At 47.3% G+C, this 23,363-nt stretch overlaps 1 protein-coding gene and 1 non-coding gene across 10 annotated transcripts in view; one reads left to right on the forward strand and one right to left on the reverse strand.

Annotated features, from left to right (window-relative positions):
• The first annotated feature begins 1,067 nt into the window (after nt 1-1,067).
• Nucleotides 1,068-1,128, forward strand: LOC120367014 (U7 small nuclear RNA). The gene has a single exon (XR_005581516.1). It is a non-coding gene; the product is annotated as a U7 small nuclear RNA (small nuclear RNA).
• A 351-nt stretch (nt 1,129-1,479) lies between these two features.
• MSI2 (musashi RNA binding protein 2) overlaps nt 1,480-23,363 on the reverse strand; it is a 433,350-nt gene continuing 411,466 nt past the window's right edge. For 2 of the 9 annotated variants that reach the window (XM_039475923.2, XM_074388539.1), the window contains 3 exons: nt 11,513-11,667; nt 9,603-9,671; nt 1,480-7,130 (listed from right to left, as the gene is read on the reverse strand). In XM_039475923.2, the coding sequence (XP_039331857.1) occupies nt 9,630-9,671; nt 11,513-11,667 (197 nt within the window). In that variant the 3' untranslated portion in view covers nt 1,480-7,130; nt 9,603-9,629. Of the gene's footprint in view, nt 7,131-9,602; nt 9,672-11,512; nt 11,722-23,363 lie in introns of those variants that run through there. The other 7 variants (XM_074388537.1, XM_039475921.2, XM_074388540.1 and 4 more) reach the window with 5 other exon arrangements.

Consider the following 23,363-nt stretch of genomic DNA (forward strand, 5'->3'; position numbering starts at 1 on the left):
CCTTCTAGTTTTTGCTGATTTGTTTTCTATTTAATTTTTAATTTTTTTTCTCCATGAAACACTCAAACAGGAAAGTTTGTTGTTCTCTAGGTTGGTATTGTCCTGCCTCTTTCGTGGTGCATTTTGTTGACTCAGGTAGGCACGTAGGTTAAATCCTCACTCCCACCCTCCCAGGCACACTCAACACTGATGCTATTTGTTGTCAGGCTTGAACCCAGGGGCAGCAGGATGTATTACAGATGAGATTTCATTCTGCCACTCACCAGCTGTACAACCATGGGCAAATTATACACCTTACTTGAGCATTACAATGTAGATAGTCACATGGCACATGTAGGACTAACCAGGGCATGTGTATGATCCACTTGGCATAGAATTGGTGCTCCTGTTCCCTGCTCTATCTCTCCTTAGGGTCCTGGGCTGCGTTTGGGCCTCCCCTTTCTTTGAGCTGAGCAATCAGGATGAGGAGGATGGCCATGATGGCCGGCCTCATGTGTCTGGCTCACTTCTCTCAGAATTCCTAAAAGCGATTTCTTACGTCAGCTCCCATTAGCCTTTCATTTCCATGGGGAAGCAGGTATTATACTTTTCTCTCCTTCCCTTAAACATTGTAACAAGACACTGCAGAGTGCTGCCTGTGAACACACAGGAGGTGGGCCTGCCTCCAGCTCCAGATAAAGGAATGCATATTCTACTGTCTCCTCTAGGACTCCAGTGTGGCAGAAATGCCTTAAAATAAAGTTGTTAGTGTTCCAGCTTTTTAATTTTTTAAAAAAATCTTTTGAGATGGAGTCTTGCTCTGTTGCCCAGGCTGGAGTGCAATGACACAATCTCGGCTCACTACAACCTCTGCTTCCTGGGTTCAAGTGATTCTTCTGCCTCAGCCTCCTGAGTAGCTGGGATCACAGGGCATGCCACAATGCCTGGCTAATTTTTATATTTTTAGTAGAAACGATGTTTCACTATGTTGGTCAGGCTGGTCTCCAACTCCTGACCTCATGATCCGCCCACCTCAGCCTTCCAAAGTGCTGGGATTACAGGCGTGAGCCACCATGCTTGGCCGGATCCAGGTTTTTTTTTTTTTAGAATTTGTCTAGCTGGTTTTCTGGTTTTCACTGGAAAACCCATTTTTTAAAAAAGATAAGTTTGTTATATGCAGGAGACAGGAAATTGGAAGAGGGACCCAAGAAGGCCATGTCCTGGAGACTACAGCTTTCCTTGCGGCCTTGAGGAAGCAGCTAAGCGACACTGGCAGGGTCATGTTTAATCCCTTGCACACCTCTTGGCCTGTTTCTCTTGGTGTTTTTCCCCAGGGCTTCAAAGCTGAGGAATCCTCTGGTTCAGAGCATGCTGTAGCTGTCATCACCAGGTCTTGAGACTTGCCCTTAATGTTCTGGGTCTCACTTCTTCTGTATCCTCTCGCTTGTCTGGTAGAGAGAGGGTGGAAACTATTGTAGATGATCTCTCTCTATAACTTAGTTTTGTGATTCTAACGATTTCCAGTAGGCAAAACTTTAAATTCCTTGAAGGCAGAGGTCTGATACCCATTCAGACCTCCTACTCAAGGGTCATGAAATGTGGTTTGGCGCCTTCTCCCACGTGCTGTTGATAACTGAGGGCAGCACCTGGAAGACTCTTAGCTCCTTCCACCATTTGGGTCCTCTGATCCGCAGGACCTTTGGGGTTTACTCCCTGTCTACCCATGGGTTCTGTGTACCTTCTGTTGTTAATCTACTCCACTCTCCCATCTGCTCTTCTGTCTTAGTGCTCTCTTGCCACTTCATTAAAATCATTAAAATGGTGCCACGAGCTCCCTGGGGGACAAAGCAGAGGCTTCTTCCCTGCTGGAGGTCCACGGCCAACATTCATGCTGAGGGGTGAGGGTGGCAGGTGCGATTTGATGATACCCTCCCTCCCCACCAAGCAAAACAACAGCTCTCCCAGACCCCAGTCCTCCTCTGCAAGTGAAAGAACACCAAACAACTCTGTTCAAAACAGTTTATTTTATTTTATTTTATTTTTTTTGTCAGACAAACACATTGATTTCTGGACCACAGTAGAGGATGGAAACCTTTCACAAACTTATTTATTTGAAAATACAAATATAAAATTATACTTTCCACATCTGTGATGTGAGAGACTGCCATCCACATAGTAATTTTTTACAACAGGGCTTTAAGAAAGCCACACACAAAGACCTGAAAGATGCTTGAGATATATATATAGATAGATACATATATATGTATATATATAAAAAAAATACTCACTACCAAAGTTCTCATCAGTTTCATACTAAAGTATAAAAGTAAGGGTGAGGTCAGCCACAGTGCTAGGGAAAGTTTTATTTAGATACATTTATGTCCACATGAAACGCTTAGACTTGCATCCTATTACATATGGAATTCTGAGTTTACAATACACCATGAACGGTAGATTGGCTAGCTCACGCTACTTAAGAGGACACTCACAGATTCCACACGGGATGGTACATTATGTACAGAATACAGTAGTAGAGAACCTTCGAGGAGGCTCTGGAACTTTTGTCTCTCAGCCTCCAGCCCCCTCCCCCGTCACGCCCCTGCCTCCCGGAACTGAAATCCTGTCTGAGACAATACATTCTGATTATTTGATAGCCAGGTGTTTGGATTAAGGTTGCCCCTGCTGCCCCCGACAGGAGGGGTGGATTTTATTTATATGTTTTTGTGTTTTCGTTTACTTACTTTTTTTTGGTGGAAAAAAAAAAAAGAAAGAAAAAAAAAGAAAACAAACGTATTGCAGTATTAAAGTATTGCTTAACTTCCAGCGTCTCCTTGTGTAGTGTCTGTGCCCAGGATGGGGCTGAGCTGATGTCTGCTAGTTTTCTGCTTTGGGGTGAGGGTGGGGAAACTCACCAGTGTCTCTCTTCAATGTGCTTGCCTGCAGTCAGTCCCTCTGCTCTACCCACTGTCTGCCTTCCTTGGAAGATAGCCTGGCTTGTGAAGCACATTCAAGAGAAAAAAAAAATCTCCCCTCCCCCACCAGCCCCCACGCTCCCTGTCCCTGCGTGCCACTTGCAACCGATAAAGAGAAGTATGAGTTAGTGTTTCTTTTGTAAACAATTTCATATGCAATATAATACAGAAAGCATGGCTGACCTTCAATAAAAAATGTAGTAAACTATATTGCTTTATTCTTGAATATGCTGCAGTGAGTGAATGGCAGAATGAAGCAGTGTGGTGGTGGTGGTGGAGGCTAAGTCCCTAGCCCTCGTTTGCACTAAAGATCAAAATAGGTTTGTTTTTCTATTTGGAACCAAAAATACATTTTTTTCCCCAAAAACTCCCGAAATGAAAAAGAACAACAAGCAAAACCCGCCCCCAAGAAACCAAAAACAAAACAAAACCAAGAACAAAAACTGAACACCTTTCAGGTCATTAGAACCAACAATTACCCAATGATTTTTATACTAGTCTAGCAAGATGTGTGTAACATTCACTGGCTGTGATTGCTGCGTAGTGAAACAGTAAATTGACAGCAATAGAGCCATGCTACCTTAAAGTCCAAGCTACAAGTTCAAATTAAGATGAAGGTTATGAAGGATAAAAACGCAAAGGCCTGTTGGCGCTTTGTTTGAATCAAGCTAAAAGGCGACTGGGATAGAGTGTGAGGCTGTTTGGTTTTCCCAATGGGTGTGAGGAAGGCCACGAGCCAAGCCTGTGGAAGCTCCTAGAGAGCAGACCAAGACTTGGTCATCTCCATCAGCCCCATGCCCAGGAAGAACCAGGAATGGGGTCTGGGAGCTAATGCCACTCATTCTCCTCTGCTTGGGAGGAGAGGAGTTCGGGGGTCTCAGGCAGATGGATCTGGAAGCCAGAAAGTCACCCGGTGGCTGTTTGATAATTCTGGGGAAAAGCCATCAGCCAAGAGGGTTTCTATCCCAGAGAAGGGAAAAGGTGGTTTCCATGTTCGCCACTGAGCTTAACTGAAACAAAGACAAGGCTGAACATCAGTGCTAAAAGAATTTACAAAAATCTTTCAAAATGGACTTCTAGATGGATGGGGGGACTAACGTGAACCGTAACCTAGGTAGCCACATTAAAACATATCGGATTTCCACAAGATTTGTGCTATGGGCTACTGGGTCTCTTCAAAAGGTATATAAACATCTAAAACATATTCACACAGATTATCAATTTCTTCTGAGCATTCTTAAAAAAATATTTTTTCTCTTAGTAAAATCATTTTAATATACCATGCCTCCCTCTTTTAAAAAATAAATTAAAAAAATCCAGTTTTGCATATCTAGCATTAGCATTTAAGGTAGTATGGCACCCCTTCACAGTGGGGGGGGGGGGAATCTACAAAACGCGGTAGAGTCCGCCGGCATTTTAACATGGTGAGACCGTGGGTTAGTTGAAACCACATCAGATCAGCTAAAACAAAATTCAACTTGAAATTGAAAGAAAAACAATTAAAGGAAAAAACTGCCCCAAAATTATTAGGATTTTTTTTTTGTTTTTCATAAATAAGAGAAAGTTCTATCCTTACTGGTCCTAAATCTGAATAACTATGTCTAATTTTTTTAAACCTTAATTATGTTAGACCTATCAATATGTACTAGAAGAAAGAGGAGAAAAAAAGTCGCTACACTAGTACCAGGACAGCACGCTTACAAGATAGCCATTTTATACATTATTAACATACAATGATCAACGGAGCGTCTTCTGTGAGGTGATGGGGGATGCAGAGAAAAGGAAGGGAAGTACAGTACATCACCGACACGGACAAAACAGGAATCAAAGTCCCTAGTCTAAACACTGAATCTCTGGGAATTCACTATTTTCTCTTTTTTCTTTCTTTTTTTTTTTAAATTTTAAATAAAACTTCTGTTTTGTTGTTTTATGACTTGAACAAGTTTTGATACTTTAAAAGCGCTCAGCATTTTACTTAATCTGGTTGTTTGGGGGGAAAAGAAAAGAAACAAAGGGAAAAAAATCACAGAAAGAACCTCACCAAACAACCTAACATTGTCTTAGAAAAACAAAGACCATGATTTTTTTTAATTAAAAAAAAAAATGTTGCTGTTTCATCAGAATCGAAAAAGGCTTTTTTTCTTTCTTTCCGAGTTAGCATTTTGAAGTCTTTAGTTTGAAGATGCTTTTGCCCTACCATGTCTGTGAATGTCTACATTAGTCTACTTTGTTAGTAAAATTTATAAAAATAGGAGTGCAGCAGCTCTTTATAATAAATGTCGCATTCAGTGTCTCATACTGGCTGTGCCTTAAGTACCAAATTTATAAACGTAACAATTTAAAAAATATTAATAAAACGTCAATATCACATTTTAAAAAAGAAAAATATATATCCACACTACAATATGTTTTAATGCCATCTATTGAGTTGTACTTCTATAGTTGCTGTTGCCGACCTATTACCAATATTTAAAAAAAAGTTAAATTAAAAAATATCCTTCATCATAAGTATCTTTCCCCAACTGAGGACCATATATTATAACAGCCAAATGTTCAACATGTGCAAAGAGGAAGCTGTCAGGTTTTCCCACCAGTCACAGTGCAGTGATGTTTATACTTTTTATTTTTAAAATTCTGTTTACATCTACAATAAATTAAAAAAAAAAAAGTTCTTCCATAGCCTCTCTGGTGATACTTGCAGCACTGAGGTATTAAAAAAAATATATAAACCAAAAGGTTGCCTTCCTAATTTGTAAATAGAAAGTGAATGGAGAAAGGTTACATTAATGCAGGCTTATCCACTCCTGGCCCATAGGCCCCCAGATCTGGGAGCGGGGTGGGGGGCAGGGGGAGAAGAGAGGCAAAGTGTCCTAGGGACCTTTGGAGGTGCTGAAATGATTGGACAATAGAAAATGATCAAATATTTAAAAATTAAGACTGAAAAAGAATGTCCCCCCCACCCCGCCCCCACCCAAGCCAAACAGGTGTGCTTTGAAACTTTAAATATGTTAAATATTAAAATTGTAGCTTTGTTTCTAAAAAACGTCTTGGGAAAAGCAGTTTTTCATATTTTAAATAAAAATCTAACTAGACGGTAACATTTGAAGCTGTGCACAGACGAGAGGTTAATAGGCTGGTACGACACTAATACAGTTCTTAGGTCTATCACACAGACAAAGGAGCTAAACAGTGCTCTAACTTGTCCTGGGGTGGTCCTGGCAGCTGGGCGTTCTTCATCTCAGTCACTGACTTGGCCAACACTCCCTTCCCGCCTCCTTCCACAGAGCATCAAACTGCCTGGGACCGACTCCCTCACAAAAATATTTTTGATTCTCTCTTTCTTAATAGTTTCTATGTAGTTAATGGAATTGTATTTACAACATTTCTTTTTTAGAATTCACAATTTCAAAAAACCTTATAATATCACCTCTTTCAACAGAAAAAAAGCACTTATAGAAAAGGAGGACACCCAAAACACTGTCGTCCTTACCTTATTGCCGAAAATAGATATACTCAGATTAACAAAGAGACATCACAAAAAGAACTGCTAGAGAGTCTGTTAATTAGCTCACTACATGTCACTTCTTCTACAACGCAAAATAGGAAACTCATGCCCACCTCCCGCCCCGCACTTTACAACTTTGCTTCAGTGTGTGCTAAAGTTCCACCTGAAAATTCACACAGTCTCAGAATTGGTACCAAAATATGGAGAGTAATATTACCATCTCAGCATCCTTTAAAAGTGAGAACAGAACCAAAACAAGCAAAATAATTTTTTTAAGAAAAAAAATAACTCCTTAATATAACAATTATACTATGGTTAGCTTTGAACTAGATATTAAAGCTATGTGACTACTGGACTAAGTCAAAATCACTACCAAATGTGATTCAAAGAGATTTAAAAGGAGAATGGGAAGAGAGGAAGGGAGAGGGAGACCACCAAGAAAAACAAAACAAAACAAAACCAAAATCATGGGTTATATACACATTTAAAAGCTGTTGGCTTATATCACAGCAGATTCATGAGATGATGAGATGTAGTCAACCCTCGATCCGAAGTGAACCATCTCTGGTTGGGATGGGGAGTGAGGCTGGTGGGGGTCCAGGTCTGCGGACATCACCTAAACAAAGGGCCACTCAGAAACTTCGCCCAGTCTTGCCTGGACATCCAGGTATGCTCTGCAGGGCGGGGAAGGCCAGGATGTCCAGAAGAGAACAGAAAGTCGAGGGGAGGAGGGAGGAGAAAGAAGTGTCAGACAAGTATGTGATTTACTCCACTGTTTCAACTAGAGTTTCAAAGAAGGACTTCACTGGACTACTGGATACGTGTGAAAATAGCCTGGCTAAAAGCTTGCTGAGATCACAGCTTGGGGAACCTGACATCTAAACCATGCCTGACACGGGGGAGAGGAGAAGGCTACAGCTCATCTTGCTGATTGGATGCAGTACCGTAGGACTGTGGAGGTTAACAGTGGGACACGTGGTCACAGGGATTGCAGCCAGACGGGCAAACTGCACGTTGACCAGAGATACCTTTTTTCTGTTTGATCTTCTGTTTTCAAAGCTAAATTTTTTTGAAAAAAAAAAAAAAAACCCACAAACTTTTGCCTTTATTAGATACCCATCAATACCTATTAAATGCAAACTTACACTAAAAGATCATATATATACCAAAAACTAAAGGTCAAGACACTTAAAACATTAAAAACAAATAACCAGCTCTGGTTACAGGAAACAAAACAAGCCCAGGATTCACAGATTTGTTCATTGAGTCTCCCTGAATTGATGTGGGGCAGAGGGGAGGCCTGGGCTCCTCTTTTGTGGATGGCTCTGAATGTCAGAGGGTCACCTGTGTTGGGGACAATGGGTGTGTTTGACCAGTCCTTCCTAACTGTTGCGGTGCAGCCAGGTGACTCTATTAGCTCACTTAATCCATTTTGGAAGGGAGTGAGTTGCTATCACACTCTTGGCTACTTCGTCCTCTGGAAATGGAGTCCTGGACTTAGATGAGCAAGGGCGGGCAGGCAGCAGCCTCCCCCATCCCATTCCACCCTGCCCCACCCCTATAGAAAGGCTTTAGTGGCCTTGGGAGTGCATGGAGCTGTGGGCAAGAAGCCCTACACCATTCCTTCTCTTCCAGGGGAGGTAGGGAGGAGCACCCGCAGCCCCAGCGTCTGGCCTTTCAAGGGTCTGCTGTGCCTGGTAGTTGTTTGATCCCCTCTTCATCGGACTCCACAAAGGGCTGGAGCCATCTTCAGTCTCCAGAGTTCTTGGTTATATCAGCTGTCCCTACTCTCAGAGAAACTTGACTTCCTCTGGGCCCCCAAACCCAGCTTAATTAGTAGCGAGTAGCTCTCCTTCAAACTGTTAGTGGCCTCTGGCTCTGGCCAGCGATGGCTGGGTCAGTGCTCAAGGGGAAGTGTAGGCGAGGGGCGGGGGAATTCACACACATGGTTTACTTGGTTAACAGAGGCAGTTGCGTTAGTTGAGGTGATCCCTTAGCAGCAACATTAGAGAAATCCAAGAGATTGATGGAGCTCAACTCAACTCAGTTCTCCAACTGGTCCGACTCAGGAGCCAGGAGCAATCCGTCTCTACGAGACGGGCATCCAATTAAGTGCAAGCCCAAAGTGGCCAGTTCATCTCCAGCCTGGCTTCTCCTGCATGCCAACTCTAAGAGTGAAAGGCTCTCGTGCCCCGGTGGGATTTTCTGAGTGGGATCCATTCCCTGGCCTCGGCTGTCACCCTCGCTTTTACAGAGACAGACCCATGTTCCAACCTCACAAACCAATGTGCTGACACAGTACACATCCAGTGCTTTCGCAAGGCAAGCCCTCTCCCATGCTGGTGTTCTTTCCAAGGACAGAGCCTCATTCCCAAAAAAGTGTGTGGCAAGGGGCTTCCTCACTGCCCCAACCTCCCTCTCCTCTGTTCCATCCCCTCCATATCCCCATCAAAGTGATTTTAAAAATGTTTAATTAACTTAAGCTCAGTTTAAAAGGTGAGGAAACTGGCAGGGATCCAAATCCACGTTATGCAGGTGATGTTGTTCATTTAATTTGCTTTTCGGGCAGTAATCTGGATAATTCTCGGTAGCTACTGGCCAAAATGTTTTCTTTTCACTAAAAGATGGAGTCTGGCTATTTGACTGCATAAACCCCATTGGCTGGGCCCCAGCAAGCCCGGGGGAGCTCTCGACCCACAGGGCCAGCTCAAAGGACCTCCAGGAGCGGGCGGTCCTAGCCTCCATCACTGCTTCCAGGCCTAGCAGAAGCCCAATGCTTCCCTGCCTCCATCCCCCTGGGACGGGTGCAGCACAAGGTCTCCTTCCAGTTTCCCACACTCTTGATTGTATTTCAAGACAGAGGAAGATGAAGGGTGGGGAAGATACAGAAAAAGAATCCAAAGATCCAAATCAAGGAAAAAAAAGAGAGTCAAAAAGATGGGGGTCATGATTAAAAGCTGGAGGAAGGGATGAGAGATTAAAAGACTGGATTTGTTTTTGCCCCCGCCCTCCTGAAAAGGGATCCAGAAAGAGGAGAGAGAGATGTGGATGTGATGAGACAGGGCACGCGCGTGCATGTATGACCCGTGGACATACATGTACGGACACACCGGCAGGGCAGAGACACATGGCAGAGACGGTAATACCTCAGAGATGGCAACGGAAGCACCTGCTCAATGGTATCCATTTGTAAAGGCCGTTGCAATCAAAGGTCCCTAAAATTGCACAATTGTTAAGGTCATCAGTGCGCTATACATGGGAACAGATTGTCATATTCTGAGAAAGGAAATTATCTCTAGGACTAGTTCTGTGGTTGCCAGCATGAATATGTAATTCTGAGACACCGTGCCATGAGGGGTGAGGATGACATCCTCCCCAGCTCCAATCCCCTAGTCCCCACTCCCCCGCCCCTACCAAGCCTGTCTGCCTACCTAGGGGAACACCAAAAGCCAGATTCAGAGGCGTGGGTGGATGGTGAGGAAAAAATCCATTTGGGGTGGATTTGTGCCCCAAATGATGGGCACGGTTGCCCTGAACCCCAGAGTGCAAAGATAAGTCTCTGTCCGCAGTCCCATTGACTCTAGCTGGGGAGAAGAAATCCCAGTGCAGACAAACTGGGATGCTTTCTGGTTATTTCAGAAAAACATCACAGGCCAAAGGTCAAAAGCCCCTGGTTTTCAAGAACACATCGAGTCTGTGTTTCTGGATGCTGAATATGGAAATGAGTTGTGCTCTAAGTGGTGATAGATGGTCCCCTAAATTGAGCAGCTGTCAGGTGAATAATAATATTCTGGATTTGGTACCACAGTTGATCAGAGGGGATTAGATTCATCAAACTACTGACGTAAGTGATACTGGCTTAGAGTGGAACTGAACAAGGACCCAGACGGCACAGATCAGGGCTGGCAGACGTCTCTCTCTCTGTGTGTGTGTGTGTGTGTGTGTGTGTGTGTGTGTGTGTGTGTGTGTGGTGTGTGGCTCACAATGCCAGGGGGCATGAATGAGGCCACCTTCGTGCCCTGGACTGTCTGCACGTGATTTGTTCTCTGCAGCATGGCACTGAAGGCAGGGCTTGCCAACTGTTGCCCAGAAACAGAGTGTGACAGGAACATGGCCTGGGACTGCAGACGCACCCATCTTAGCTCAAAACCAAGCTGCCTCCAAAATGCCGAGGTTGGCTAGGGCAAAGGTTGGCCAATTTTCTGTTTCCAAAATGGAAGGGACAGCGAGCAAGTGGGCTCAGGCACATTCATGCTCACACACACCGGGAGGGAGAGGAACAATACAATCTGAAAACAGCATGCAAATCTGTTAAGCAAATTTCCATTGCCTGGATTAGTCAGATTATAGAACCACAGAGCATTACAAATATCAAATGCACCTGGCCTTCAAGGGGTGGGGGCTGCAGCTAAAGAATGCACATGGGAACTTACTTGGAACCTGGAAACTGTAAGAAACATTAGCAAAGGAAATTGCCTGGGAGAGGGCGTGGACCCCCACACCACCTCCCAGGCTCCAGCGCTGCCACTGGACCTTCGACCAGGGGCTCTACCGACTAAGGCTGCTACTCTGTGGGGGAGCTGGGACACTTCCCAGCTCTCAGGTCCCAGCCCATATGACAGTGTCCAGAAAGTGGGGATCAAGGAAGGTGGCCGCTACTGAGGCCCTATTACGTGCCAGCACGTGACGTTATGTTGAATAATCCTCCCACAATCTTTTGAGGAAAGCATACTGCTTCTGGGTTTGCAGCCAGGGAAGGGAGATTCAGATGGGTTATCAAAGTGGCTCAAGGCTGCACAGTGTGAAGGTGACGGAGTGGTGATCTGAACCCAACCTGCCCTCGCTCCTTCTGCTCCATCACATAGCCACACAAGAGGCACTCGGGACATGTCTAAGATGACGGAGGCTTCAGCCCTCGGGAGCTTGGTGTAATGCTGATGGGGACCCTCTGTCCTCTCCTCTGCCCCCAATTCTGGGCTTTCCTGGCACACCCACAGGCCACGGGGAGCTGGTCAGGAAGGAGGAGGCAGGAGGGCAGGGGAAGGAAGGTACTTACAGCTATGCCGTGGCCAAAGCCCGAGCCCGGCTGTGGGCTGGCCGCACTTATGTAATTCCCCACTCCGGAGTCCTGGCTGGCAGGGCCGTAGAGATCGGCGACAGGTCCTGGGCTGTTGGCCCCCGGGAAGCCTCCGGGCCGCGCCGGGTTGGAGCCTGCCGGGGAAGCGGGCGCGCCAAAATTCGGTTGAGCACTGTAGCTATTCAGGACTGGTGTGCAGAGAATAGAGCTGGGTATGAGGCCAGAAGCCAGGCATGCACCGGTCATTACAAGCCAAACACTTCAGAAAAAACAGCTGAGGCCCAACTTCTAACACTCAACCAAGGCCATGCGAAAACATCAGCAGGGACTCAAGAATACTCAGCCCAGGCTACTACTAAGAAGCTTGGAGCTCCAAAAATAGAGAGAATAAAAAAACGATCATTCAACACACTACGGCAACCAACCGGAGGTGCTTCACTGCCCACCAAATTATCACAATAGAAATAGAGATATATATGGAAGAGAGAGAGAGAGAGAGAGAGAGAGAGAGAGAGAGTTTTTTTTTTTTTCACATCTGAATTGATGCTCATGCAGTCTTCTAGATCTGGGCACGTTGAGACAGCATTCACATCCCATGCAAACTACAAAGGAACTAGGTTTAGACTACACATTGTGTTAATATTGATATTATAACGTGACAGGAAGCAAAGCAATTTGTGTCCAGGAAAAAAAAAATCTTTGCAGAGGGGATTTTTGATCTTTTTTTTGTGTGTGTGTGTTTCACTTTTGCTTTTTTGTTTTTGGATCCATTAAATGACAAATTTGTTTTGTTTTTTAAAAAAAGACAAAAAAGATCTCCATTCTCCATCCCACCCCCACCACTCCCCCCTCCCCACTGGCTACTCCCTCCCTTCCCGCCCCTCCCATCCATATCCCTGCATGAAAGTCATCAATACTGAACGTGGTCGGAGGATGGGATATGTCATGGAGAGTTTGGGCATCTTGACATAACAGTAATGATGGCGGCAGAGGGTTTCCTTTTGGGGTGGAGAGAAGGGGATGGAGGGAGGGATGGGTGGGAATGGTAAACCTGGAGGCTGGGGCCAGAGCTGGGGTGGAAGCCAATGGTTCTACAGGACACCCACACACTCACCTCCTGCAGGAGAAGGAAAGGGGGGACTTAAACTTTTTTCCTTTTGTTTAAAAAAAAAAAGACAAAGAAGTATGAGTGTAAAACATACCGACTGAACCAATTCATAGCTAAACCACAGCTGACCAAAATGCCTGCTTTCCCTTAGTTACCCTGCAATACCAACTCCAGACCGGGATCAGCAAGCTCAGGATATACCTTTGCTACGAAGAGAGGGGACTTGACATGCACAAATCCAGAGAGTGGTGGAGTCACAGATCAGGGGGCAGTGGAAGGTGGCACTGCCTCGGCGCACGCCCCCCGCCCCCCGGCGCACGCCCCCCGCCCCCCGCCCCAGTCCCATCATTCTGACCATAATGAGGGCCGTGGCCTGTCAACCAGGTTAACCAGGTGAATTTTGTCTGAGTTGTATTTCCCCTGAATAGTTTAAACTTTATTTTATTTTCCAAAATGGAAAATATATATATATATATATATATATATATATATATATATATATTATTGTGAAAGAAGTTCTTATTGATTTTGAAGCCTCAAGGTGAGTCTGGGTTGGCTACTTTTGGGCTACGGCTAACACGTCTTAAAGAACAGACATTCTGAGCGTCACACTTTCACATCTTCAGCTCCAAAGGGCGGCTCCTTGCAACGATCACTTCTCCCTTCTGCCTTCCTTGACCTCTCCCCCTGTGCCCTGTGACAAGCTTCCTTCAATGGCAGAGGCAACGAATATCCATGCAGGTGGGGTCACCCCTGGCTTTGACCCCTGCCTTGCCCTTAGTTTGAGGCCCTCAGTTCTGGTGGGCCTGGAAGAGCCAGAAGTGGATGAATTTCCACCTGCTTGTCACAGAGATGGGAAGAGACTGACAGGCACCCGAGGCAGACTGGCAGGAGATTGAGACAGAGATACAAAGAAACACAGGAGACCAGATCAAGTTGGGCCTGGCTCCTGACTCAGCAGAGAAAACCAAACAGCTCCCTCTGGATGCCCTTGGGGCGGGAAGCCCGAAGGTGAGCCCCTTTGAAGCTGTAGCTGAGAAATGAATAAACTGGCCAATGGAAAGAGCAGGTTAAAGAGAAAAAGAAAAAAATAAAATAAATTACAGAGGCTTACAGCAAGTGAATGGCTGATTTGGGAAAGCACTGGCAGACAAAAGAGACTGAGATTTTTGAATATGGAAGATTCAACTTGCAGATAACATTTGGCCCTCTCCCTCATGGAGCCAAATATCAAGCCGAGATATTCAAAAGGTGCTATTATCTTAGTCTAACACACTCTTTTTTTCTGAGCTCAGGAAAACAGAAGAAGCTTGGACAGCGGACTCCTGGTTTTGTCCAGGCAGCTGAAATCCCTCCCTATACAAATGAACTGATTAGCCTGGTCCATCTGAGGGTAACAGGATGGGGTGAGCACGAGGCGGCACAGTGGAAGATGGAAGGAAAGATTTCTTGTCTGGCCGGATGTGAACCCAGGAAGATGATTGGCGGCCACCTCACTAGTGAGTGGGGAGAAACAGGTTTAGGGTTAGGTTTCTTCCAGCAGGAAAGCCTCCTAGACACTAATCTCGCCAGCAGAAGCAGCCTTGGAGACAGGATGTCACGTGCCCACGGAAGGGTGCTGTCCAGAAATGCCCCCTTCCGTAGGCTTAGAAGACAAGAGGGTGTTCGTAGTCTGCCTGTCCTTGGCAACTTCTCCCATTCCCTTGTGCAGGGAGGCCTGTGGCTTTTGAGTCGGCCTGTAGGGAATTTCACAATAAGCAGCTCATCTTAGGTCTATATCACCCCTCCTTGCTCAGTCATCCTCCATCAAACGACACTAAAATCACCGTGGAGAAGACACTGTATTAGAATGCAGCTTTCAAATCCCAAGTCCCGTTTTATTATGTACTTGCTCATCACGATGCCCCAGCCGTAGCTCAAAGTCACCTTGCGGATATCCCCCAGCTGGGGGTGGAAGACAGGGCTGCTGGGTTCCCGCTAGAGGGCGCAGCCAGCAGGCAATAAGCACCCAGTTCTGGGCTGGTCCCCTTTCTCTAGCTAGGCTTCTGGGCAGTGGAACCTGCACCCTTGAGGGCTGGGCTCATGGAAGAGAGGAGCCTCTATTTTCCACCGTCAACACTTCTGTCTCTCTCTGTGAGCAGAAGACCCAGGCTCCAGAAAGCATGTTAAAGTCCCCGAACAAGCCATCTGGTAACCCATGCATCTTTGAGAAGCCTCATAAAAAGCAACGGCTCTCGCTGCTTAGGAGAGAATGGGGACTGCCACTTGGCACATAAACTCGTCAGGAGCTGTTCCTGCCGTCTGACGGTGGGAAGGCACTAGGGACAAAGCAATTTCCTTCTTTCGCCAAGTCAGAGTAACTCCACATACTGAACGCTGGCTGGCTACACAGGAAAGGGGGTCATTTGAGAACCCCGTCTCCCTCTGAGAGGTGGGGAGCAGGGTTGGGGGGTGGGGGAAGGCATGAAGCCAATCTCTGACCTGAGGGTGCTTTCTGTAAAAGTCATTCTCCAGTCTATTCTCAATGTTCTAAGTGAAGGGTACCTTTCCCAAGGCATGGAGACTTATTTTGAGGGGCCAGAATTGGTCCTGTATACTAGGATCAGCTCGGGAAGAGGGAATGGGCTGTGGCTCTTGGTGATCAAGGACACCTTGTCTCCTGCTCAGCTAGGGGGTGTATGGGGGGGGTGGGGAGGGAGTACAATTTGCTGAATAAATAAACAGTGCTGAGGTTTATAAATTGGATAGTATGACTCCCGTCCCAGAAGAGGACAATGTCTTGCAAACATCTTGGCATTTTTGCTGCAGGAGCTACGAGCATTAAGTAGCTTGGGACGACCCTGCTCTAGGGCAGCAGTCTGGGGCCTCATTGTGGTGATCAGGTTCATTTCATTAGCAGTGTCCACGGCAGCAGCTTAATCCTAGGCAGGTTTCTCTCTGCTCCTCATCCCTACTCCCCAATATCCTCTGGGCTTTCCCTGTCAAGGTGGCACCTGCAGAGAGGCAGCAATCCTGTCAAGAAAGGGAGCACTGGACTCGGAGGCAGAAGACCTGACTGTGACCACAGCTCTGCTCTTACAGTCAGGCGCCTTGGGCTACGCCGCTCACACGCCCGAGTCCTCATCTACAGCAAGTGAGTGATGCTTTCCTTATTCAGTCTGACTCACGGGGCTGCTTCAAGAATGAAAAAGAGAAAGTGCTCTGTAAGTTGTCAAGTTTAAAACAAATATACCCTATTTCTGAAATAGTTACGCACGCAGAGCCCAATAAGGCAGGTACCACATGCAGATTTAGGAAAATCTGATACATGAAAATGCAATTCAATCTCAATATGACTCAGGAGGGGATTTACGAAAGGACCCAATTTATCCATTTGGTGCATTTAATCATCTTGGGCCTGAAGAAAGGATTCCTGGGAATGGGAGGCAGAACTGCAAGGACACAGAATCTCACCGAGGATGGCAAGAGGAGGTGCACTTGAATGAAGGTTGGTGGGCTTTCACATTGAATAAAAGGAGAAACTTCCTGCCCATCAGTAAAACAGTCTGATGGCTGACCTGGAAAAGTCTGAGAATCTTATCCTGGAGATCCTAACGGAGATGGATGCTACAGGTAATTCCTCTCACCTGCAAGGGTTAGACTCTCACCTGCCAGGGTTGGACCCAAAGCTACTGGATACCTTTTCCTTAGGGTTCTAAAGCAAGAAAGGCGAGATGCTTGCTGTCTGGCCAGCATGTGGCTCTGCCCAACTGTGGTCAGAAGGGGCTGGGCTGAGAGTGGAATTAGGCATGGAGGGTGGGGAAGTGGTGGGAATCAGAACAGCCTCACTGTAGGTCTAGAAAAGGTATGGAAGTCTAGTCCAATAATTTCTGTGTTGTCCCTAAGTGATGTCACTGGACCTGAGGCAAAAGGCTAGAGCCAGGACAATGAGGGGCGTACCTCTAGTTCCTAGGCCTGAGAATTGGATTATTACCAATTCAGAGAAAGGAACTGTTTACAAAGTCCTTTCCAGATGAGCTCAGTTCACATATCTGGGACAAGCCAAGGGCCCACCAAGTTCCAGCCCCAGACCCAGCTCCATTTCTGCAAGGACCAGGGCCGGCCCTCAAGACAGTTTCAGTCATCTGCTTTGTGAATTACCTGCTGCTGCCAGGTTTCATTTCCGGCAGGAGACTGCGGCGGCCCCTGGCACATTTCAGGGAGAGAGATCCTTCCCTGCCCAGCCGGTGCGTGTGGCTCGGGCGAGGCAAATGCAATGGAGGGCCCACCCTTGCCAAGTCCAATTCAGAAGGGATCTGGGCTGACTGGTGTCATGGTCCTCATTCCCAACCCCTAGTCCTGACAGGATGGAGGACTGAAAGCGGGTGCGGTCATAAGCCTGTGTGATAGTCTACGAGGGCAGAGGCTGTGTTAATCCATCACACTGAATTTTAGGACTTCTGTTCTAGAGAAATGTAAAGAAACGTAATAAAATTATCACACCCTCCGACACTCATCTCTACCTCCACCTTGTCTATATCATGCTTATATCTGCCTTGATTTAAAACTCCACAGTAGTAGGACTCTGTCTCCCCTGTTAGCAAGAAACTCCTCCAGGCAGGTGGGGAACTCTCAGGGCTCTCAGGGAACCCTATGTTCCCAATCAGAAATCATACTCTCCAAAGGTCAAGAGTGGCCATCAGCCATTCCTCAGTGGACACTGGGTCCATAATGGCAGTTGGCTGCCAACAGTGAGACCCTGCATGAATCCCTCTGAACAGCCAGCCGCTCCTTGCTAGAGGGCTCTGAGTTTTGGCAACTGGGCAGCCAAAGGTGTTCCTAGGGAACAGAACTGGGGGCCCCATTCTGCAGTTTTCTTCATGTGTCCTCTGAAAGCAGTGCCCACTGTAAATTAATGCGGATGGTCAAATGGGAAAGGTCCGCATGAAAAGATAAAATCTATTTCTGATCATGGAAGGAGAACATTCGGTTATGAATTGGCATGTCTCAAGCAGAGCAAGGTAGGGTTACACTCCGGGAGTCTGCCCGGCCAGCTATGTCCCGGCAATCCTTGGCTCAAGCTTTCCTTCTAGAGCTTAGCCTAAAGGTAGGAGAGACTGGTAGGGAAGACCAGCTGTGATGTCCAATCTGGGAAAATTGTGTGACACGCTAAATTAATATCAAATCAGTTCAGGGACCCAGATGCAGGGACAATCAATTTTATACATAATATATTTTTTAAAGCTCTGCTGAAATTCAGGCTCTTTCAGAAGGGAAGGGGGAAAATACTTTAAAACTGAGGGAGGATTAAGACGGCAATGTGACGGGATTTCTTTTTCACTGCCTGCATATACAAACAGATATATTACTGAGAGGAACAAACTCAGCCTGGTGTCAACATCATGTTAGTCTTGATGTATCTGGAGACGCCTGGCTCCTCTTATATACTGCATGGGACACATGGTGAGTGTCTGTGCATGCACTGGGCTGACAGGGCAGCCAGCATCACACAGACACTCCAAATGTTAGTGACAATGGCGCCAGTCTTATGATAAGTTGTAGTTTCTGCTTGTTCTCAAAACTTAACCTGATTCAGACCACTGAGGTTGGTGCTGATTATGTCTCCTGGTTAATGCTGGCCTGTCTCAAGTAGGGAACTGATGGACGTTAGCACTTAACACTTGTGAATTATTTTCTAGAAAAATCTTGGCTTCTGGCCAAGTCACACTCCCCCTAAAACCCTCAGGCGATAACATCATTATTAGGCAGTTCTAAAACCCTCATACAGCATGTGAGTGGTAACGCTGGGGTCGGGGGAAGCACCCTACCATTCAGGGCAGTATAAGGAAGAAGTCCCAAACACCAGAACCGATCCATCTGAGAAAGGTTTTGTGGCTAGGACCATGCATTTCTGTTGAGATAGAATCTCAACAGAAAACAGCTCCTTCTCTTTCCATCCTGATGCACTTGTTTGTTGTTGTTGTTGTTGTTGTTGTTGTTGTTGTTGTTGTTGTTTTTAGACAGGGAAGAGTCTTGCTTTGTTGCCCAGTCTGGAGTGCAGTGGTGCAATCTCAATTCACTGCAACCTCTGCCTCGTTGGTTCAAATAATTCTCCTGCCTCTGCCTTCTGAGTACCTGACATTACAGGCATGCACCACCAAACCTGGTTAATTTTTGTACTTTTAGCAGAGACAGGGTTTTACCATATTGGCCAGGCTGGTCTCGAACGCCTGACCTCAGGTGATCTGGCCGCCTCAGCCTCCCAAAGTGCTGGGATTACAGGTGTTGGCCACCGTGCAGGCCCTCCTGGTATGTTTTAGCAGCCCTGCTTTGAGTCTGTAAGTGTATCTCAAGTTCTAAAAGGGCCAGGCCGGGGGGTTCGGGGCGGGTGGGTTGGGAAGGTAGGTGAGGGAGGACGGTGGCTAGCAGCTGACTGCTGTCTGTTCATGGTGCAAATTCTGGGGATGGGGCAGCCTTGAAGGGGCCATGGCCTTGTGGCCAAAGAAACCAGGCTTTTGTCATGAGGGCAAGGAAAGAACTTTCTGGAGCTGAGGTTGGTTCCTGTTTCTCTCAACCCCCAAAGGCCCTGAGGGACTGAGCTTATTTGCAGATTTCCAGGAGGCAAGCGGGGAGGGGGCCCCTGGGAAGGGAAAGGCCACGAGGCAGTTCACTGGGGCCCTGTGCTGTGACAGGGTGTCACTCCTGCCTGGCACTGGCACAGGGTTTGTCCTGCCTGTGTGAACTCTCTGCCAGGCTTCACCAGACCAGGCTTCAAGTCTCAAATGCAAAACAGTGTCCTCGTCCCTCTCCACTATAACGGATGCTTCAACAACACCTTACCCTGAGCCTCTAAAGGGCTTCGGAGGAGGAGGGGAAGCCAACCCGGGGGACATGTTTATGGTTTGGCTGAAGCAGGCGGTGTCCTTAACACTAACATCCTGCTGCCTCTTCCTCAAATTATTTGGCTTCAGACTCCAGGCCCACACAAGTCAGAATTTGCAAGGAATAACAGACAAGGAGACTCCCCAGAACCTGCGGCACCCACGCCACCCGGCAGCTGTGCACGCAGCCCTGGGGAGGCGAGATGCCACCATCAGCACTCAGCTGAGTGAAGGCAGAGGGGTGGCCCCCGCTGGGTGATACCAGAGCCTTTGCTTCCTCATCCCACCCTCCCGGGCCTGAGCCTCCAAAGGAAATAGACAGGGAGCTTGCTGGCCGGAGACAACTCCCTATTCTCTCTTGAACAGTGTGGCAGCTCCAAGTTTCTCCTAGTTCAGTCCTGAAAACGTCCCCTTGCTTTGCTTTGAGCCGGTGATGGCCTCTGTCCTTGAGGCACATTTACCTCTCTCTTTTTTTCAAAAAAGAACCCAGTTTGACTTTTTGCTACCTGCCCCGAACCATCCTCTCAAGTTGCCGGTCTGTGGTGTGCTCAGACACTAACTCCCAACCTGAAAGCCACCTCCCTGCCTGCCACCTGCCAGCGGCCTCAGAGCCTCCCCTGTGTCTTGTAAGTGATTCCACTCACTGCAGGCCCAGTTTCTGCAGAAAGATTACTGCTCAAAGAAAACACTATGAAATCCAAGGTTAGGAGCACAGACTTAGGAGGCAGACGAACGTGGTCTTCTCGATCACGACGAAAAGCCAGGTAAGAATGAGCTATGACTCTGCCCCGTTAGGAAAGTGGGAAAGCCTGATACTGGCAGGGACAAGAGGGCCTGGAGGTGAGAACCAATGGGCAAGAAGCACAAAGTTCTAGAAGCTGTGGCTTCTGCAGGGGCGAGGCTGGGAAGGCAGCTCATACTTAACGAGCCCCTACTGTATTGCTAGGCATGTTGGTAGATGTTTCTCACCATGTTTTTTTTCACGCTCCGAGTACCTTATAAGAGCAGCTCTGTAACCCGTTACAGAGGAGACCAAGGGTTCAAGCAGCTAGGGAATGTGCCCAGTGCCATACAAGTATCTCAGACAGCACCAAATCTGACGCTACCTTGAAGGCACAGGCTTTTTAAATTACGCTGCTCAGTTGTCTCTTCCGGAATCATAGTTTGACACAGTTTTACTTGATTCTTTCTTCGGATCTTTCTTTATTCCAAAGAAATTGCAAATTCAAGGACACAGAATAGGTTCTCCAACCTTGTAGCAGAAGCTCCTGAGAGCTTGGACCTTGCTGCCCTTTCCAAATTGGGAGCTCTCTGGCAGTGGAAACATCTCTTCCATCAGGGTGGGGGCTCCCTGAGGTCAGGGTCTGACTGTCCCAAGAGATGGGCGACTGCCTCTCTCCTGAGTACTGGGCCACTCTCCACTATGCCACAGGCAGAAGAACCAGACTTGCAACACAAAGCCGCATGCAGTGCTGGTGGGGTCTGCGTGGAAGCAGAGGGGGCCCTGCCGGAGGGAAAGCAGGCCTGTCGACCCTGGGCCCTGGCTAGAACTCCCCACCCCCACCCCACAAAAGTGCCCAGACTCGAGGGGCTACCCAGAGAGCTGATCTCCGTCCTGGAAGACCACTCCATTCTTCTGACAGCCAAGTCCTAGGACTGAACTATATTTACTGCCCACTCCTATCTAATTGAAAATTCACTGCTGGGGCTCTAGCAGGCAGCGGGCAGGATGGGGTTGGGAAGGTATCCCAGGGCAGCCCCTTGAAGCCCCGCACAAAAGACTTTCCACTTGAGCAGCCCCTCTTTAATGATTACAAAGGCCCAGGAGTTTAATCCATTTTTGATGTAAGCACTAATAGTTCTGTGTCCTTGAAGTTCAAAGCAGGCGCATACATGTCACTAATTAGCCAAGCACAGAGCCATTCAGCTCGCTCTCATGTTTCTAATTAGGTCTTTAATAACAAACAAACTCCAGCTTTACCAAAAGGCCCCCATTGGTCAGACAGTCAAGGAGGGCGGCTGCTTCTCTGTTTACAGTTGCTGCAAGCTGCTAGTTCTTCGTGTACATGCCCTTAAGCTCAGCCAGGACAGGCCTGTCCTGAGAGAGATAGGAGTGTCTCTCTATGAGGACAAAATCCCCTTGGTCCACCCTGGAGGGTGGCCTTCCTGACCCTACTGGGAAGACCAATGGAGGCAGGAGAGCTGTGAGCTCCACAGCAGCAGGCTAGAGATCCCAGCCATGCCTCCCCACCTCCCAGTTAGAGGAGGCTGGGGTACCAGTGACAGCCACAGAGATGGCGTGGAGCTTTACATCCAGCAAGAACATGATGATACTGGAGCCCAGCGTTACACACTGGACCTGCCAGAGGCTCACCCTGCTAGATTCTGGTTTCATGGTCTGTGATGGGCAGTCTGGCCACTGCACAGTTTACAAACTCCCAGGGTGATCCTAACAGGCAGCAAAGTTCAAGAGTGGCTGCACTGGCCCCAGTCTCTGGGTTGATTTGCTCATTGACAGCAGCTATTAACAGGTCCACAATTATCTGTGAATACCATCCACACAGAGTCAAACCCTAAGAGATTTAATCAACCACACCCAAGGTTGGAAGCCTGAGGACATACTTGTAAAATGATACACAGTTCTGGAAACGCTTCTGTCCCTCCCATTGCCTTCATGCATTAAACAATTAATGGCTGTTTTCAAATGCATTCCCACCAAGTTTCCTATCACCTGAAACCTCTTGGCTTTCTCTCTCTCCATTCACTTCTCTCAGATCTTTTTTTCCCCCACCTTTCTAAAGAGGGAGTTTCGCTCTGTCACCCAGGCTGGAGTGCAGTGGCACAATCTCGGCTCAGTGCGACCCCGGGATCCCGAGTTCAAGCAATTCTCCTGCCTCAGTCTCCCAAGTAGCTGAGACTGCCTGCACACACCACCACACCTGACTGATTTTGTATTTTTAGTAGAGATAAGGTTTCACCATGTTGTCCAGGCTGGTCTCAAACTCCTGGCCTCAAGTGACTGGCCACCCTGGCCTCCCAAAGTGCTGGGATTACAGGCATGAGTCACCGTGCCTGGCCTGTTCTCTCAGATCTTAAGGCACTGTCACTGTCACTGCTTTCCTATCACCAAGGAAAAGGAATCTCAAGCTTTGGAAACAGCAGCAAAACAGGGCTGTAGAGCTGAAATGGCCCCCAAGGACCCTTTAGTTTGAAATCCTCATTTAGTAGAGGTGGAAGCAGGCCTGGAACCAAGTCTTCCGATTTACTGCTTTGCCTTCTATGCTCTTATGCTGCTTCTATTTTTTTAAAGCTGTTAATCATCCTCACTAGAGTAATCAACAAGGCAACCTCTCCTCCCAGGAGGGGTAAGGGCTAGAAAGCAAGCCTCTCAGGTGCTTTAACTTAGAAGGCCAGGGCGTGGGGAGCCCCCGGGACAACCCTGAACACAGTGTAAACCTCTGGCAGGTCATTGCCAAGCCTGAACCGAATGTGCCCTTTCAGCCAGGTATAGGGGTGGGGGGAGCCACTGGAGTCTTGGAGGCTATGTCCTTTGAAGACTTAAAAATTGACTACACACCTGGAGCTGATCAAGAGTCAGAAAACATAGAAGGACACAGCAGAACGACAAGAGGTTTCCTCTGACACTGGTCCATGGTGTCTGGTTTGCTACCGTGCGTCTGTCTTTTCTCTGAAGGATGGTGATGCTGCTGCCACCCTTGCACCTGAGTCAGTGACTGACACCGACTCCAGGGCATCCTGGATCCTCCTTCTGTTATGCTGAGCCTCTCCTCTTCTCCCCAAGGTCAGAAGCCCACCCTCTCCAGGTTACAGTCAGAAAGAACTTCGCGAAACAAGGGCAAGC

This window comes from Saimiri boliviensis, chromosome 17, assembly GCF_048565385.1.
Source record: "Saimiri boliviensis isolate mSaiBol1 chromosome 17, mSaiBol1.pri, whole genome shotgun sequence".
Lineage (NCBI taxonomy): Eukaryota > Metazoa > Chordata > Mammalia > Primates > Cebidae > Saimiri > Saimiri boliviensis.